Source organism: Coregonus lavaretus, assembly GCF_964263955.1.
Source record: "Coregonus lavaretus genome assembly, chromosome: 38".
NCBI lineage: Eukaryota > Metazoa > Chordata > Actinopteri > Salmoniformes > Salmonidae > Coregonus > Coregonus lavaretus.
The window spans coordinates 4,948,392-4,968,665 of record NC_140025.1 but is presented as its reverse complement, the minus strand read 5'-3'; the positions used below and the strand labels follow the sequence as shown (position 1 = coordinate 4,968,665).

At 42.7% G+C, this 20,274-nt stretch overlaps 2 protein-coding genes across 2 annotated transcripts in view; both read left to right on the top strand.

Annotated features, from left to right (window-relative positions):
* Nucleotides 1–4,988: 4,988 nt before the first annotated feature.
* Nucleotides 4,989–6,946, top strand: dph3 (diphthamide biosynthesis 3). Its single transcript, XM_084155491.1, has 3 exons — nucleotides 4,989–5,181; nucleotides 5,269–5,343; nucleotides 5,547–6,946. The coding sequence occupies exons 1-3, from the start codon at nucleotides 5,074–5,076 to the stop codon at nucleotides 5,619–5,621; spliced, it is 258 nt and encodes an 85-aa protein (XP_084011617.1). The 5' UTR covers nucleotides 4,989–5,073; the 3' UTR covers nucleotides 5,622–6,946.
* Nucleotides 6,947–7,258: 312 nt separating this feature from the next.
* nck2b (NCK adaptor protein 2b) overlaps nucleotides 7,259–20,274 on the top strand; it is an 84,423-nt gene continuing 71,407 nt past the window's right edge. Inside the window, exon 1 of the mRNA XM_084155458.1 lies at nucleotides 7,259–7,458. The gene's annotated coding sequence lies outside the window, so the exon portion shown is untranslated. The remainder of the gene's footprint in view (nucleotides 7,459–20,274) is intronic.

Below are 20,274 nucleotides of genomic sequence, written 5' to 3'. Positions count from 1 at the left end.
CATAACTATTCACCCCCACCAAAGTCAATACTTTGTAGAGCCACCTTTTGCAGCAATTACAGCTGCAGGTCTCTTGGGGTATGTCTCTATAACCTTGGCACATCTAGCCACTGGGAGTTTTTCCCATTATCAAGGCAAAACTGCTCCAGCTCCTTCAAGTTGGATGGATTCCGCTGGTGTACAGCAATCTTTAAGTCATACCACAGATTCTCAATTGGATTGAGGTCTGGGCTTTGACTAGGCCATTCCAAGACATTTAAATGTTTCCCCTTAAACCACTTGAGTGTTGCTTTAGCAGTATGCTTAGGGTCATTGTCCTGCTGGAACATCTGTCCCAGTCTCAAATCTCTGGAAGACTGAAACAGGTTTCCTTCAAGAATTTCCCTGTATTTAGCACCATCCATCATTCCTTCAATTCTGACCAGTTTCCCAGTCCCTGCAGATGAAAAACATCCCCACAGCATGATGCTGCCACCACCATGCTTCACTGTGGGAATGGTGTTCTCGGGGTGATGAGAGGTGTTGGGTTTGCACCAGACATAGCGTTTTTCTTGATGGCTAAAAAGCTCAATTTTAGTCTCATCTGACCAGAGTACCTTCTTCCATATGTTTGGGGAGTCTCCCACATGCCTTTTGGCGAACACCGAACGTGTTTGCTTATTTTTTTCTTTAAGTAATGGCTTTTTTCTGGCCACTCTTCCGTAAAGCCCAGCTCTGTCCAGTGTACGGCTTAAAGTGGTCCTATGGACAGATACTCCAATCTCCGCTGTGGATCTTTGCAGCTCCTTCAGGGTTATCTTTGGTCTCTTTGTTGCCTCTCTGATTAATGCCCTCCTTGCCTGGTCCGTGAGTTTTGGTGGGCGGCCCTCTCTTGGCAGGTTTGTTGTGGTGCCATATTCTTTCCATTTTTTAATAATGGATTTAATGGTGCTCCGTGGAATGTTCAAAGTTTCTGATATTTTTTTATAACCCAACCCTGATCTGTACTGCTCCAGAACTTTGTCCCTGATCTGTTTGGAGAGCTCCTTGGTCTTCATGGTGCCGCTTGCTTGGTGGTGCCCCTTTCTTAGTGGTGTTGCAGACTCTGGGGCCTTTCAGAACAGGTGTATATATTCTGAGATCGTGTGACAGATCATGTGACACTTAGATTGCACACAGGTGGACTTTATTTAACTAATTATGTGACTTCTGAAGGTAATTGGTTGCACCAGATCTTATTTCGGGGCTTCATAGCAAAGGGGGTGATTACATATGCACACACCACTTTTCCGTTATTTATTTTTTATAATTTTTTGAAACAAGGCACTGTATTGTGAGAAACAACTTGAGTGAACAACATATGGACTGTGCACAGATGTTGTACAGTCATCATCCCCATAAAGACATGCCAGGACGCCAGAGGACGGTCTCCTGATCATGGTTAAGGGCCAGGAATGCAAGGAGCTGTCAATAACCACTCTGTAAAGAGACAAGAGACAAGAGACAGACAGGAGTCATCAACAGCAATAAACCAACTAAAATCACATTTGCAAATTCTAGAATATTCTTGAGTTCTTGAATATACTGCTTTTATATGGGGTCATGTGGACTGAGTGGACTCAGTACAGTGAAACCTGTTAACCAATGTATTTCACTCGGACTGGTTATGTCTTGCTAATGCAGATAATAATTTATGATAATATATAATAAAAATAGCATATATTACCATTATATTATTATCTATTATATTATAGTATAATAATTACATAATAACAATATATGCAATTTAGCAGTTTTATCCAAAGCGTCTTACAGTCATGCGTGTATAAATTTTACATACGAGTGGTCCCGGAATCAACCCACTGTCCTGGCGTTGCAAACACCATGCTCTACCTACTGAGCTACAGAGGACCACAGAATGTATAGTCAACATGAGTAGGACATTGCCTCCTAGTCTAGAGCCTTGTGAAACAGGCAGCCATGTAATGCAGTTCAGCTGGGGATTCTGTAGATCCGGGACTGCCAGTGTATCTTGGGTGAATCCTAAATGGCACTAGATATCCCTTTATAGGGCCACGGGGTTATACAGGGCTGTGTCTAGTCTTGTCCACCAGCCGGCTCCATAGCAATTAGCCTGGGGACGAGGTTATGCTGGTAAAATGGGCCTCCTGTAGCTCAGTTGGTAGAGCATAACGCTTGCAATGCCAGGGTTGTGGGTTCGATTCCCACGGGGGGCCAGTATGAAAAATGTATGCACTCACTAAAACTGTAAGTCGCTCTGGATAAGAGCGTCTGCTAAATGACTAAAATGTAAAAGTTGTGTACTGTATAAGAAATAGGGTGCCATTTTGTGTGAAGCCTTGGTTCCCTCATCTGAACTATCCTTTTCAGCGGTAATCCAATGGCATCCCCCTTTGTATTAGCATTAAGTGTCTCTGTAGAGCTGATGTAACAAATGGGAGCACATATTGGATTTCAATTGGATTGGATTCCCTGCCGGCTACAGGTCAGAGAGCCAATTACAGTAATGCTTCCAATTTACTCATTCAACCTTTCTCTTCCCCTTGCAACTCCTCCCCTGCTCCCCAGGTCATTGCTGTAAGTCTAGAAGAGAATACATTCTGTCTAATTTCCTGGTCAAAAAAGAGTTTGATACCACATACAGATAAACCCCAGTATATTGAATTCCCTTAAAGAAACCAATGTTGGTTTTCCGTAACACTTAGTCCACTAGAATCTGATGGAACCAGTGATACAGTGATGAATGGCAACCACTGACCAGCTGCCTGAACATTCAATCATTCATAATACTGATACAGACTGAGTCAACTTTCACTTGTTGGAAGAATATGTTTAAAGTGTCCCAATTGAATCTCAGCCTATCATGTGTATACTCATCCCTTTTAGAATTTGGGATGATGTTTTTCCATTGAGCGTAGTCGAGCCTTCTGAAGTCTTAATTGACAAATCCACTTAAATCACCCTGGCTGACTCTGCTTATGCAATTATCATCTCAGGGTTTGTTGTTTACGACTGATGATCACATGAGTCTGGTTCTCTTGTTGATTCCCCCATTCATGTGTTCATCCTTCCTCACGAGTTCCATCCAGCCTTAGCCTGTCAACATAAATCGTCTTATTTTTTTGTTCCACTCTGGCAGCAAATCTCTTAGGGCCTTGTGTACTGATGATAGCATAATAGGTTGTATTTAGAAGACACTATGTGACACACAAATTATTCCAAGAGATCAAACATGAGTAATTGGGTCTCCCTTTAATCATGTGATGTAACATACCCTAGAAAGGTACTGTTAATTCACACACACACACAGCTCAGTTGGATAAGTAGTTCAGCAACATAATGTGATATACAAGCATGATCAACAGCCTAAAATCACATTCATTACCTATAACCAATTCCAAGTAAGGGAATTCTCAAGATATTTCAGAATTAGGCCTATAAAATGTAATTGTGCCCAATCCAGATCCCAAATGAGCATTTCACAGAATCATAATTTTGATAATGGGAGAACTCCAAGAAGTGGAAGAGGGGTTTCTCTGTTCCCCAGGTCTACGGTACTTTGACCTGTATAGGGAAGTGATGTAAAGCCTGTAGCGCCTGGAACCTGTCCACTAAACTCATTTCCATGGCCTAATTGAGTCACTCCAATCAAATCTCACTGCTGAGTAACACTGTGTGTGTGTGTGTGTGTATGTGATTACTACAGGAAGACCATGCCAGATCTGGGGAGGGTGGAGAATCCCAAGTCAAAACAACCCTGAAAAGCAATGCTAATATGATTTGGTCAAATCATAAAAACATGTTTTTTGGGAGGGGGTGGGGGGGATGGGGGGGTGGGGGGGATGGGGGGGGGGGGGGGGGGGGGGGGGGGGGCAGCAAGGCCTAAAAATGTGTCATACTCTTACATGCTAGTGCTACAGAAGCGATCTCGTGCTATTTTTTTGGGGGTTCCTCTCACAAAGTCTCTCTTCCTAGAAATGCCCCAATAATCGAATAATGCTGTAGCTAATGGGACAAACAAACGTGGGGAGACACAAATAAAATCCATATCTGTATCCATTAATTCCTTAATTCTTCCATATCACCTGATCCATCTAGTCGTATCTTTATACAGATATGGAGCTGAGGCCATAAACCTTTGGTACATTCGACTGAGTGAGGTCACTCATCACTCATAGGATAATAGGTCTCCATGGCATTCTCTTACTGGAAGACATTCTGATGAAGCTTGTGGGACTACAGTGCTGACTTTAAGTTTCTAATTGGGTTGACTTAATTAATTGTGGGTAATGTGTTTGAGATCATATGTCCTTTGGGGATTAAAGGTCGCTGAAACATAACCCTTTGACCAGCTGGTGGGTAAAGACAAGTTGTCGGAGTAATGGTGAAAGCATGTAGCCAAACCTGTTTTAATCTAATTTACCTCCTATGTATGAATTTTGGGTCCATGACAAAACTGTATTTTCTCCTTGAATGCTTGGATTCGTTTATTCAACCCCATAACTCAACCTAAAATTTGAAACGAATAAATAATTCAACTTCATATGTTTCAACAATGTATTTTTCATCTCTCCCTGTGCAGGCAGGTGCTTGTTAATCTGTTATTGACTTAACCCATGAACTTTGTTAGTCAACTAGGTAACATTCACATTGATAGCATTTAACCACTGAATTATTGCACACAGGAGCTGCTGCAGAGAAAACACCCTTCTTCATCAATTCCCATCCATTTATTTTGTGAATTTTATCAGGATGTACTTTAGTGGATCACACTCACTTAATCATGGCAGATGCAGACCACTCTATTCTCATTCAGTCCCAATTGGGAACATTGACGTAACAAGAGCATAACCATCTGTACTTGCTAAGGTGTAAATGCCCATGCCAATAATAAATTCCTCAGTTGAGGATTGAGAACTCTATGGTAACCCCTGGCGGTCATGTTTGGCATTACTTTTAATGACGCGATGATATGCGACTGCGCAGAGATGGCACGTCACACTTTCGAGAAACAGAGGAATGTCTCCAACTAGTTAGCTAGCTGGGTACGAATGAAATTATTTTACTCTTATAATGTCGGTGTATCACGACGAAGTTGAGATCGAGGACTTTGAATATGACGAGGATGAAGAGACATACTATTTTCCCTGCCCATGTGGCGACAGATTTGCCATAACCAAAGTAAGTACAGCGTGAGAAGATCCCCTGCGAGTCACGTTGTGCCAACTAGCCTGTGATGGTTGTTGTGTTTAATATCTCTACTTGCAGGAGGATTTGGAAAATGGTGAAGAAGTAGCGACGTGTCCGAGCTGCTCGCTCATTGTTAAAGTAATCTACGACAAGGTTGGTGCTACGTTTTGATAGCCTCGGCTTTTCACGTTCTGATTGAGTCAACGAGACTAAACGAGATTTAGGAGGCATCGCGAGACTAGTGTATTGATGGGCCCCACCCTACTAGCTACTTGTCATTTAATAGATGTTTGCTCTTTCTTTGATATTATAACTATTGTGTTCATGGCGACTAATATTATTTCTCTATTCACCAGGAGGAATTTATGTCTGGGGAGATAATCGAAGCACCAACTACAGAGAGCAGATTGGAATTGACTCAGTCCTCCTGACAGCGATGACACACCCCCTTTATTTTCTAATCTCCCATCAGTAAAAGTGGACCCTGCTGCATTTGTTTGTGCTCTCATACAACACAAAGACACATTATGAACGATATGCATCACTGGTGAGGTCTGTGATGGAGAATTATCAGCATTGATTTTGCAGAGTCACGTAAAGGACCCTAACTACTACTATTTGCACAATGTATTTAAATAAATATTGTATTATTTTAAGTCTTTCACTCCCTTTTTATAAAGATGTCATGCATTTTTGTTGATTCCTTAAGATTAAATCAGGATGAAGTGAATACAGTTTTTTTTATTTTTAACTTCTTGTAGTTTTTCTGTTTGAACAGCAGGGGGGGCAGATGTTCAAGGAAAAAATACAGGCCTACTGTACACTATGTAGGGAATAGAGTGCTGTTGGGAAAATGGGTGGATAGACTTCCATTCTATCCACAGATACTATCCTTGGGATTTCTGAGATTATTTCAATTTAAAAGGAATGTGTAGGGAATAGAGAGCCATTTGGGACAAATCCTGGGAGAGAACATGATGGTGTCCTTCACATGATATTGAAGGCCCTGCCTGTCTATTTATCCAATATCCAGTCAGCGCTGTGGCTGATGCTGTGGCGAGGGAGGAAGCTGAACACAAGTCAATACGTCTAACTGCATCTCCCATCAGGGGGGCCACAGCAGCGGCAGGCAGGCATTGACAAACACGCCAGCACTCAGTCAGAGGAACCTCACAGAGAGTTAGAGCACTGAGCAGTAGCATCCATGATGTGGGGATGTTTGTGTGGTGTGTGTGTAACAGTTGTTAAAGTACTCTGTGAATTCCACCATGTTCATATATTAATATAGCATGTTGATTTGTTATTATGCATGCCTGCATCCTGGGAATAGGAGAGTGTGTACTTAACGTTTTGCCCTGCGTGCTCAAATCATTTTGATGCACTGAGAGGTAGGCACGCCTTTTCTGTCGTCGTTAGAAAAGTTAGATTCCTTCAAGCACAAAGTCGTACACAGTGTTTTGTTCATGAATAATGTTGTATATTTAGAGTTTACTCATGAGTGGATGGTATTGTTAAGATGCAATTGTAATTGTACTTTTTAGGATGATATTAACATTCTGAATTCAACATGTGGTTACTAGCTAGCTACGGTATTGTATGTGTGAACGATGGCTAGCTCCTCGACTGATTCCAGTCCTTTGTATTGTGCGTCTGTTGTAGAAAGAGGCGACAATGGGCAGAACATATTTGTGCTCTACAAATGTTTTGTATTTTCTTTTGGATGCAGAAAGTATTCTGATTCATTAAAACAGCCTGATCTCCGAAGTCCACGTCTGTAGTCCCAATCAATCACACACAACGCAGAGATACAGCCATGCAGTACAATGCCGGTTACATGAGGATGGCATTATGTATTGTTACTCCCTCACATCTGGAGGAATATAGTAATTATTCATGTGATGATAATCATTTGTGTGAAGTGTGATAATCAGTCACAAACAGTAATGAATTGCTCTGCTGAGAGGGATAGACATTATTACAAGACAATGCAAATGTGATGTAATGTATGTACAATAATTGTGTTTGTGCTCTGTGCTCCCTACCCACTCCTTTTGGTAGGCGTGACGTCACATTTCAAGGCAGTTGGTTGAGCTGGAGGTAGAGAAGGAGACGAGCAACCCAGCGAGTTGAAGGGCCTGAGAGAAAAAAAAAGATAAACAAGCATATTGGTTTTTCAACGTCAACTTTTAGACCTCGAAGGTGAATATCGAAGACTACTTTAGCAAATTCCTGACCTGAAAATCCGATTGAACTGGAGAAACCACCAAGGTAAGAACACAACGAAGCGCTGACGAACTGAGTGCAAAGTTATGGTTGCTTGCTTAACGGGAGGTGCAGTTGGTGATGACGGGTGTTTGTGGATTTTAGTTAATGACACCATTACGAACGGATTCAAATTGTTATTTTGAAGATCATAAAATACAACAGTCAGAATAAGGCTCGTGGAATCGGCGCCGGGATAGTAGAATACTATTGATGTGTTTGTGTTTGTCCATGCGGTTTTCTATCTCCTCCGTGGCTTTGTCCATGGCAGTAACGAACATTACAATAGCCCATTGCCGCTTCGTAGTCTACGACAGAAATGTGTGTTTGCGCTTTTGCTAATATTTTTTGCACCATTGTATTAGTTATGTTTCAAACTTTAACATGATATCTCTTAAATAATCACTCTACTTCGATTGTTTCATTCGTGGTACGTTTGTTTATATACTGTAGTTAGACAGTCTTGGTGAGCAACATGTAGGCCTATTTGCAATAAGCGTTCATGTTTTTTTCTCTATAAAACGTGCTCATTCATGCCCAGTAATTGTTGAGCTATACACCCAATATATACAATTAGAATACATTCTGCCTATGCGTTTCTGTTTTTCTGTCATTCTGAGCTGATAGTTTTTTGATGGCCATGATAAGGTGTGGTGTACCTGTTTTTGCTCAACTGTAACAAAACCTGAAACTGGTGATGAAGAAGATGCAACCATTATTCTCTCTATGTCAGAGGGTGTAGGCTAGCAAGCCCAATAGGTGTAGTAAAGATGGGACTCTAACCTTTTCGTGCGATTAACACCTTCAGATCTTAGGCCTAGATTTTCTTTGGCCACACCTAAACCACCGGAGGCTCCTCAGAGGAGGAAGGGGAGGACCATCCTCCTCCAGTGAATTTCATAAAAATAGTAAAACATTAAAAAAGTTATCGTTTTTAGATAAAACTATACTAAATATATTCACGTCATCAAATAATTGATTAAAACACATTGTTTTGCAATGAACGTCTACAGTAGCCTCAACAGCACACTGTAGGATAGCACCATGCTGTAGCCGGAGGACAGCTAGCTTCCGTCCTCCTCAGGGTACATTGACTTCTATACAAAACCTAGGCGGTTCATGGTTCTCACCCCCTTCCATAGACTTACACAGTAATTATGACAACTTACAGAGGACGTCCTCCAACCTATCAGAACTCTTGCAGCATGAACCGACATGTTGTCCACCCAATAAAAGGATCAGACAATGAAAGCATACGCTACAGCTAGCTAGCACTGCAGTGCATGACATGTGGTGAGTAGTTGATTCAAAGTGAGAGAAAGACAATAGTTAAACAGTTTTGAACAAATGAATTTCTTCAAAAATCAAGGAGAAGCGAGATAGATATATTTCAGCATTTTCTTTGATTTACTTAGCTAGCAAATGCAGCTAGCTAGCTAGTTTAGCCTACTCAAACAGAGGGATGCTATGTTAGCTAGCTGGCTATGACTATCCAACACAACACTGGAACTCTTCCAAGGCAAGGTAAGCTTTTGATTTTACAAATGTATTGCTAAACTGTTTACTGAACTGCTTACTGACTGTACACTGTAACGTTACTGCATGATTGTAGTGTGTTTGCTAACGTGTTAGTTCTATTAGCTATGTTGACTATGACGTTACTTTAGCTAATGGTGACAACGATGTAGGCTGTGTGTAGAGGTTATGATATGGTTTGGCTTGGAAAGGTTTTTTTGCGTGGTCACACAGCTGATGTGTTGTGGATTGAAGTCTACAAGCGAAGGGAAAAGTGAGAGGAGGAGAGCCCATAAATGCGAGAAGGAATACAACGTGGCCGCTATGAAAGTGTGATCAGGGGTGTATTCATTCTGCCTATTCAGTTGAAAAACGTTTCTTAAACGGAACAAAACGGGGATAAACATACCTGAATTTGTCCAATAGAAACTCTTGTTTGCAACTGTTGGACTAATGATCACACCCTAGATCAGCTAGATGCAGGCAAGAGTGTGCAAGGCGGTATTGAATGGGTCACTGTCTGTCCATGTGTCGTCACTGTCTGTCACCTCAAATCTTTCTCGAACTGTGTGCACCTACGTTGTAAACTTTCATTCATAGGCTAGGTTGTAGCAATTTGGAAAATGTGAGTATGATATAGTAGCCTAAACCTATCGATGTTACATTGAACTAGGTGAATGGAATATGAATGATAGTCATCCAACATGCTGTAATACAAATAAGTCCATGCTCATGAATTGTTATTTTTGTCCTCATCTTAAACGGCACCGACCGCCACTGACCTAAACATGTCACCACAAAGGAGTGACAAACACAGCTCTGAATAGGAGACTTACTTTGCACCACTATGTCTGTGTTTACACAGGCAGCCCAGTTCTGATATTTTCCCACTAAGTGGAGCTGATCTGATTAGTCAAAAGGCTAAGGGGAAAAAAAGATCAGAATAGGGCTGTGTAAACGCAGCCAAGGAAGCTTCTGCACCTGTGCTAGAGATACCAGAAATTCACTCTGTTTCAGTTCTTCTCACTGCTTATTATTTCCTCTACCTGTGCAGGTCAAACTTCGAGAATAGTAATATCCTTCACAGACATACTATTTTCATCTGTCTCCTGCAATGGATAATTGAAATCCAATAAGTCATGCATTAGTTATGTACCACATAGGCTGGTAACATAATTTTACTCTCAAATGCATTCCAACAGTTCTGCTTCAGTTCTCACACTGCTATTAAAAGAAAATCAAAATAGCAGTCTAAACCATAAATAGAGCGAATGAGTCATTGGATGTAGACTGACTAGTTGTTGAATGACATGCATTGGCAACCAGACCTATGAATATAGGCTACAAGAATTGTGAAATGATTATGGTTAAACTTGGTCAATCATAGTATTTTTAAACATAAATAATGATATGGCTCTTAAATGGATACTCTGGGATTTTGGCAATAGGGAAGTTGCTAACTAGCACTAGCACAATTGCTAACTAGCATTAGCGCAATGACTGGAAAATACCCATAGACTTTCAGTCATTGTGCTAATGCTAGTTAGAAATGGCTTGCGAAACTACCTCTAACTTCCTTCATACCGGACACAGAGACATAAAAAGTATATCAACGAGTTCATCTGACTCTGGGTCTTCCTTTCCTGCGGCGGTCCTCATGAGAGCCAGTTTCATCATAGCGCTTGATGGTTTTTGCGACTGCACTTGAAGAAACTTTCAAAGTTCTTGACATTTTCCCGATTGACTGACCTTCATGTCTTAAAGTAATGATGGACTGTCGTTTCTCTTTGCTTATTTGAGCTGTTCTTGCCATAATATGGACTTGGTCTTTTACCAAATAGGGCTATCTTCTGTATACCACCCCTACCTTGTCACAACACAACTGATTGGCTCAAACGCATTAATTGAAATGCATTCCAGGTGACTACCGCATGAAGCTGGTTGAGAGAATACCAAGAGTGTGCAAAGCTGCCATCAAGGCAAAGGGTGGCTATTTGAAGAATCTCAAATATAAAATATATTTTGATTTGTTTAACACTTTTTTTGGTTACTACATGATGTCATGTGTTATTTCATAGTTTTGATGTCTTCACTATTATTCATTTCATAGTTTTGATGTCTTCACTATTATTCTACAATGTAGAAAATAGTAAAAATTAAGAAAAACCCTGGATTGAGTAGGTGTGTCCAAGCTTTTGACTGGTACTGTAGGTGTAGCAAAGCAATTACACTCAACTGGCTTGCACATTTTGTGTAGTGCAAAGTCCATGACCAATCCAAGCCAGCTCACAGCAGAATCAGGCAGGCCATTATCCATGCCAATGCCTCCCTCTCCTCTGCTTTATTTCCCTAACAGTTGGATGAGGCAGAAAGAGAAGAAGAGTGATGTTGATGGAGGTCTGGAATAAGTAAAAAATATATATTAGAGGTCGACGTGGAAAAAGGAGCCTTTTAATATTTCATCGCTGTGCAGTGAATCATCGATGCCAGGAACAAGGATGAGTGAGAGTAATGGTACTTTAAACTATTGGAGGAAACTTTGACTTTCCTTTTACATGAGGTAAATGTTATCTAGCACATAAATTAAACTCTGTCTGCACTATATAGGGAATAGGGTGCCATTTGGGATGCTGCCAGTGAATCCAAGAAAACCTTGGGCTGAGCCACAGCCTGGTCAGTATGACCCAGAACTAACACTATGGTAATCTAGATTATGCACAGGGCATTTGATTTCCCTAGTGCGCTCTAACATGGTTTAGAGGACCTCTTCCCCATCGACCTGCACTGGTTCCCCAAGACGGTGGGAGGCAAGAAGCAGTGCCAGGCCGAGATCTTTGTGCTCACCAGCACTGACGGCAAGTCACCGAAGGGCCCAATAATGATGAGAATAATAAGAGATTTTCTTGTAACAGGCTTTAATGATAACAGGCCCCGTGTAGCTCAGTTGGTAGAGCATGGCGCTTGCAACGCCAGGGTTGTGGGTTCGTTTCCCACGGGGGGCCTGTATGAGAAGAAAAAAAATGTATGCACTCACTAACTCTAAGTCGCTCTGGATAAGAGCGTCTGCTAAATGACTAAAATGTAAATATATTTCGTCACATGAGAAATTATCCCAATAGCATGCTCTAACCTCTGAACATGAAGAGGAGGCATGGGCAGGAGACGCACAATGATCTGCTCTGTTTGGTAGTGAGGGCTGACGCACTTCCCGGACCCTCTCACGTTGGGAGCATATGTCTAGCCGTTTTGGATGCGGAACTGCTAGTGCCCCTGGCAGTAGTTAGATACTTCTGTGTGGCCCCACTTGCGCCATCTTTTCTCCACTTCAAAGGGGTTCAGTGACGTGGCTTGCAGTGTAACACTAGTTACCGGACCTTATGTCACTTCACCTGGTCTTGATATTGTATTTCCTTCCTCTCTTTCTGCTTGTCCTTCACCTTGGAGAATGTAGTGGGGTAATATTTGATATGTAAACCATGTGCAATCAAGTATTATGCATTTTAGCTGTCTAAGATCAAGGAATGGTCATGAGAATGGAATTCTAATTAAGTGTATTTCATTATTTTGTAAAAATGAAGAATACATAAAGCTGAAGTTACAAAGCATTAACAAGCATTACAAGGCATTATTCTAGGCATGATCAGAGAGAGAGTGAGTCTCACCACAGCTGTTCAGGAACAAAAAAGAGAACGAGACAATGAATCTAAGACCTTTTATAACATCTGAGTTGTTTGGATTCAAAATCTTGAGTTTTTGACTAATGGCATTACTGTAACGTTAACCTCCAATCAGATATCAGACCTACATGATGTAATCACAATAGAACTTCTGCTTCTCAGAGGTGTGACAATGGGGGTTGGTGAGATCAACACAGAGAAGGCTGAATTCCTGAGAAGACGATAATACCTTTTGCATAGTGTTAATAAGAAGAGTCACTGCGGGGGCTGCCATACAACAATATCCTCTAGCACTTCCTTCAGGAAGTTGAACTCTTTCCTCTAGTATCTTTCAGAACACATTTTTATTTGATCTTGAACCCATCTTTGATTCACTGTGGGAACTTGGTAGTGTGCTAACTTTTAGGGTAGCTGTAAAACATGAAACTAGTTGGCGAGGAGCTGTGTTGCTAATTCGTTATAAGGATTGTTTACCGGGTGAGTTTTTAACCCAGTTCCAGTAGCCAGGGATATTTTCAGTGTCAGGGCTAGAGTTGGCATCTCGCCTCTCAAGAGAGAAGGTGCTATTTGAGCATTCTACAACTTGGAGTTGAAGCGGGCAAGCATAGACTTAGTGCATGTGTTGGTGTACGTGAATACGACTGGGTTTGTCGTATTGCGAGCTTTGAAACATAGGCCTTGGGATGCTTGTGATCTTGAGAGCTGCTTGCTGGAAGAGAACATTGTGTTGGGGGAAATAAATCCTCACCACTGTTGCTGTTTCTTGTGATGTTTCGTGTGAAAGGGTCCTATCGGGGGGTTTCTGCTTGTAGACGGATAACTAAAAGGCAGAGGTTGGATTTACTTGGCTTCTGGTCAAAGCCAGCCAGGAAATCCTTGGGCTGTAGTGCGTATGCAGACCAAAGGGCTGTCAAAGGGAGGACATTTTATTTGGTTTGTGAAGGCACCAGTGTAGCTTAAATAAGATAGCCTAACTGCAGTGTGTGCATGTGTGTGTACGCGTTTGCATCTGTATCTTTGGTCTGCCCTGTTAAGTCTGAATGAAGACAAAGACAATGTTCCACCACCCCAGAGCTCTGAGATTGGTAGTCATTAGTCATTACCTAACTCTGTGACATCATGGTACCTATGCTTCATGCGCCGGCTACATAAAGATGTCATTCCCGCGTCCCACAGGGCCACAGCGTTGCGTGTTCAGGTTTGCCAAGACAGAGACTCATCCAGAGAGGAAAAACAGAACAGGAGAGGGATCCTCTTAACATACAAGACTCCTCAATTACCAATGCAGAAATGGTTGTTCCTTTTTCAAGGGGAGCAGATTCCAAGAGAAAAGGAGGATATACAACATTTAACTCTCCAGTGAATCAGAGTCAAAGTGAAACAGGATGTTTTGTAGCCTAACAACGTAGACTAGTGTGTGTGACTGACATCATATATCAACTAAGTAAGCCGTATGCAGAGAATAGATACACACCCCATGCAGTTTCCAGTTTGGACGCTTCTTTGTGTTAACCTAGACTAGAGCAGGCCTCACAACAGGCTGGATGACAGTGAGGTTACTCTACCGTGGTAAAGGGAACTGCAACAGGAGCACAGTATAATACAGAGAAATGTTTCTGTTGCGTTGAGTGTGCATGTAAGAGTGGTTCTGTCAGAGTAGGGATTTTACACTCAGCTCACTGCGAGCGAGGTCGAAGAGCAAGTCTATCAGTGAAGCAGAGCCTGGTGTCACCAAATCATAATCATTGTCATTGTCACAGAACACTTTTGTCACTTGTGACTCTGGCTGTTGATGCTAAATGGGGCAAAGTGAGGGAGGGAGGGAGATGGGAGAAAGGTGAAGGGAGAGAAGGAGAAACAGCCCTTGTTGAAATGTCCTGTCTAACAAAATCTGACAGTTACCCAAAAGACAGCGGGTTGTCTCATAAAATTGAAGGGTTGGCAGTTGGCATGGGGCCGCTCGTTTGGTAATTGATCTCATTAAGATGTGCTGACTCAGAAGCATTATTCCTTCATAAAAAAATTCACTAGAAGATGACTCATGGGTAGATTACTGTGTCTCTGGGAACCTTGTTGCTAGCTTGCACTGTTTCCTCTCCTTTCATGTGGTGGTGGAAATGTCAGTTGTTGTGTTTTGATAAGAAGTCATTTGAAAATTCTCCATCTGTTTCGTCTGCCTCGTCTCCACTGGTATGTTTGTGAAATGGATGATTTTCCCATGCTGCATCTGCTTCTGTTCTGTCTCTAGGCGAATAGTAATAGCTCCTCCGACTCCACCACTGTGAGATATTTGAATATTTCATGAGTATGTCTTTTTACCTGCTTTGTCCCACTTTTCCTCTGGAATATAGATTTCACAGTTTCTCACTGTCTCTGTTTTGAAAGCACCTTGGCTCAGAGTGACAGATTTTAACACAATTTTGGAGGTGGTTGCAATCACCACAGTCTCAGGATGTGCAGTGGATGGCAGATTTCCACCACAATCACTTCAAATCTCAACATCTTAGTTCGTACCTGGAAGAGTGACTAGAGTTTTTCAGAAATTGGGCCAAGACGAATTCCCCAACATCAATTTCGTCATCTCACGTAAATCAGGGTTTGAAACATGCAGATTTCAATCATGGGAGAGATCAATGAGAGCCTGAACATGCCTGTCAGAGTTCGACGGCCACAGTCTCTGCTACCCAGTATACTGGCAACAGGAATGCTTCGAGCTCCAGTTCTTTCAGTTCACGTTCTCGGGCTCAGGTTCATTTGATGAATACTAGAGTACAGCGGCTTTGACTCCAAACTGACCGCTGTGTACAGTCAAATGAGAGATTCCTCTTCCTCCAGGAAACGTCAGGCAGGTCCTGGTCATCACGAAAACAACCTCTGTCCAGCCGAGGCATCCACAGCTTCCAGCTATGATGGCCAATTGCACGGATTCATGTGAAATTTCATAATGGCTTTTCCCTTTGGAGCTTGTTTTAGGCTAACTGCTGTGAAGATGGGATGTTAGATTCTACTGCTGTCTCATTTTGAATGAGCTTAAAGGATCTGAAAAGCAGAATCTTCCTAGCTACTACCCCTCATAGCAGCCGCCAATTCAAGTTTAGGCTAACACTCACCAGAGTGGGAGCGCTAATAGCACTCATCATAATTACTTTTCTCGCCACTTAAAAGCCCTTTTGCTCAAAGTTCTTAAGAGATTTAGCAGCCGTTGCCCACGACCCCAACAAGTGGAATAGTAGGACTACCCTTACGTTTGATATTTTTAGTAATTTAGCAGACGCTCTTAATCAGAGAGACTTACAGAAGCAATTAGGGTTAAGTGCCTTGCTCAAGGGCACATTGAAAGATGTTTCACCTGGTCTGCTCTGGGATTCGAACCAGCAACCTTTCGATTACTGTCTCAATGGTCTTCTGTAGTTTGAACCACAGGGATGGCAAATTCACTTTTCAGATGCAGCAACTGACAGCATACACGTCTTTTAGATGGTTGTTGTTTTGTGACTATGGACGAAGAAAAACACTTTGCAGCAGGCTTGTCATAGATTAGAATAGGTCTACGTTGTGACCTGCGCCTGACCTCATAAACTATCCATTCAATCATGATGAGTCATGAGTCTAATGTGACCTTTACCGGAATGTCGGAATGCCTCATGGAACTGGTCATCCAGTGTTGAGCAGATGGGATGCTTGCTGTGAAAATTAAAACTGGGGACATTGTTCTGTAGGTATGTTACCTGGTGGCTCTAATAGACTACTGTGCTCAAGACACTAACAGTGTGATGGAACAATACAACTGTCAAATCGGACAGACATCAAGATTACATTTTGACCTACTGTTTGAGGCTATAACTAAATACTTAGTTATGTTTCTGTTTGCGTGCCACCATGCCTCACTGTCAACAGAGGCAGCAGGATAAGGTGAGGCAGAGCCTGCCTCTGAGTCTAACTGTGGCGTGACTATTCCCTCTAGAACGTTCTAGACCTGTCTCTCTCTCCCCCTCTCCATTTCCCTCTCTCTCCTCTTACTCGATCCACTCTCTCCACTCAAACCTGCATTCCAAGCAGCTCTTTCCCAACAGAAGCATGTTACAGTGCTATTTTTACCAGCTAGCAGGGAGGGATATGGCACAAGCTGTTGTCAGGCTGAACATGAGTCGGGACCACAACTGAACTGAGCAGTGGTGCCGAAAGGTTGATCATGTAAACAAAACAAAAAAAGAATTATTGGAAAGGATTGGTTTATGTAAGAGCGCTTGCTGTTGTTGACCGGTCACTATGTCTTTTCCCACTGGTTTCTAAGAAGGGTAGGATCTTTAATTCAGTTCTCTTTTTTTGCTCCCTTGCTCTTTCTGGGCAGGCTTTGAGTTGTTTTGTCTGCTTTGCTGTTTGTATTTGTATTTATTATGGATCCCCATTGCAGCAGCTACTCTTCCTGGGGTCCAGCAACATTAAGGCATTTAAGTCTCCATGTTCTTCTTTTCATAGAATAAAGATTGGTTTTCTTTGAATGAGGCTACTTTCTCTGCTCTTTGTGTCTGCTTCCTGTAAACACTTTCCCCCACCAGACAGTGAGTGCACAAAAACATTGTTTCTGAATATCAGGCCCAGACTCTCTCCTCATTACTGATTGAGAGCCTTGGGGTAAACCAGACTGTTGCAGTGTTCTCTCTCTCTCGCTCGCTCGCCCGTTCTCTCTCTCTCCTCTCACTGGGGAAATAAGATGTGTTATACATCCAATAAGACTAAAAGTATGTGCTCTAGCGGCAGACATGAAAGTTGTCACACTGCCTAAAGGTCCTTCTAAAGCTCCCAGCATGCAGACCATAATCTGGAGCCAGAGACTTCACTGGAAATCCAATCTGAGGAAAGTGGAGTCTGAAACGGCAATTTAGGACAGAGGGGGTAGGCAGACCTTTTTACATGCACTTGCATTAGTTGCTCTCTCAATCTCTTGTGGACAGACTACGTAAACATAAAAGGTACCGTAGATCTGTCATGATACAACGGGGTGCGTGAGGTAACGAGCAGCATTACTTCCGGTGCTTTGGGCAAATCACGATTTCACAGATGAATTTCCAAAGGGGAGGGGACATTTGGCCATTAGACTTGCCCATAACTTGCAAGGAGAGAGGGTGGAGCTCTTCCTTCTGGTTCCGATCCTCGTTATATCTCTTATTTTAACACGTATGGTCCCAGTCACGACACAGGAAGTACAGGTTCCTAGGGCTCTTCCCTTAGGCCTACATGCTAACTAAAACTATGTTAATATGATATTAATATGCACATCCTGGTGTCTATGCTGCTCCAATAGCCAGTGACAGCCTCCAGAGAGAGGCCTAGGGAGCCTGTACTTCCTGTATCGTGACTATACTATGGGAGAGAGAGGGACATTTCTTGGCCCCTGAGGCTCCCTGAGGCACGGACTCCAGCTGTTGTGGTAACATTTGACCCCTCTTCCTTCCTGTTTAGGTTATGAATCTTGTCCATCTTCCCTCCCATTCCCTCCAGATAGCTGATCTGATGTGATAGGCCTGTTCAGTCACGCTATCATGCATATTTCATCTCCATGTTTGATGAGCGGTAGCCGGGGTCATCAGTCCTTGTCTGTTGGAAAGAGCCGTTCTGTGAATGTGATGGATCCCACAACTTTCCATTTCTGGTGGCTTCGCCACCTCATCATCGCTCTCTGCTAGACCTGTTGAGGAAGATGGAGATCACACGAGAGAGAAAGACCCAGTCTCTCCAGCCTGCTTGGCAGAGACTGATAACAGAGATTAGCATAAAGGAAGGTTTTTATTCCCTCTTTAACGCAGCGGGCAGCTAGCTAGTCCACGGGTTTGGTGTATATGTGGCTATCATCAGGTCCCTCTGAGCAAATCAAGTGGAACGCAATTACTGTGTGTGCATCCTCGATCTGATAAGGCTTTTAAAAACATTCTACCTCTTTCCCTCGCTCTGTCTTTTTTCTCTCTCGCTATCTCTCCCTCTCCTCTCCTTCTCTCTCTCTCTCCTCTACTTTCACTCTCCTCTCCCCACGTCTCTCTCTCACCCATCCATCATTCATCCATGCTGTTGCGCTTCTAACTGAATTACCAAGGATTCATTGTTTCATGTCTGGAGTTAAGGAACCTGTCGCTGTGTAACTGACAGCACTGAAAGGCCCAGTGGATTTCTGTGGTTGTCTTATTGGTCTTAACAGGGCTTGACGATCAGTCAGCAGTTAAAAGGTGATCCCAGCCATGATATGCTTTATCTGATCTAGGGCCTATGTCTAGAGCAAGTTGTGCATAGCAGGCATATTTGGCTGCTCCAAAATATCCAAGCGGGCAGGCAAAAGTATGGCCAAAGATGACATCATTCCTTGCTCACACAGCGTGTGCGTAGGAGGGTGCGCGTGCGTGCATGTGTGAGTCAGTCCACCGTTAGTGTGACATTGAGCTACGTCGTCTATTTCATAATTCAGGAGAATAGTCCATCTCCCCCCTGTGACGGTGCTGTGGTGTTAGAGAGCATAGGAGGATGATTAGACCTAGATGGTAAGTTGGCAGTCACACACACACACACACACACACACACACTCGTCCCTCACCCACCCTGGCACTGCGGGCCAGGGCCAGATCAACAGATGTAGCTGGACCAGCTCTCCTCTCCTCTCTCTGTGCCGTGACTCTTCCTGCACTCTGGTTGACCCGCTAATGCAGATGTACAATACAGGCCGTCACTGTGTGGGTGCCGTGAGGGCCACGATGTATATACTCCTAGCACTGACTCCCACTCAACAGCAGTAACAGCTGCTCCCTGTTCTATACTGACTACTGAAGGAGCCTAAATCACTAGCACTATGCTAATAACATACGATGCAAATATTATCCTCTTTTGAATAACAATCAATGACAGTGTGATCTCTTTAATGAAAACTCATTTTTTCGCTTAAGATTGGCTACTTCAAAACTCATGACTGTATGCTTAAAATATCAAAAATGAAAATAGAAAGAGAAAAATAATCTGAGTAATTGGAATGGATTATATTGAGTTGAACTTACTTTTATAGGCTGAGAGCAACTGTTTAACTGTTGAGAATTCCTCTGGCCCTGTCAGCCAATAGGCTAATTTAATTATCACTGTTTACATTCCTCTCTGTAATAAGTAGCAACGTGTGTTCACATTTAGTTGTGTGTCCTCCGGCTTGTAAATCACTTAATTCTGCTCTCTTTGTCAGGCTTCCTCTTCTGCCTTCAATTATCTGTACTCTCTCTCTATTCTCTCTCTCCTCGTTTTTGAAACAATGCACATCAACATGGACCTATTGTTCAACTAGTGAGGAGAAACATTGGCGCAGCAGTCACTGCATCTCAGTGCTTGAGGCGTCACTACAGACCCCCCGGTTCGATTCCAGGCTGTATCACAACTGGCCGTGATTGGGAGTCCCATAGGGCGGCGCACAATTGGCCCAGCGTCGTCCGGGTTTGGCCGGTGTAGGCCGTCCATTGTAAATAAGAATTTGTTCTTAACTGACTTGCCTAGTTTAAATAAAGGTAAAATAAAAAAAATTGTGCAGGGTTGCGATGTTGTGTAGGGTTGTGTGATATTGAGCAGTGAGATATTAGCTTGAGGGGACAAACATTGTAAATTCTTG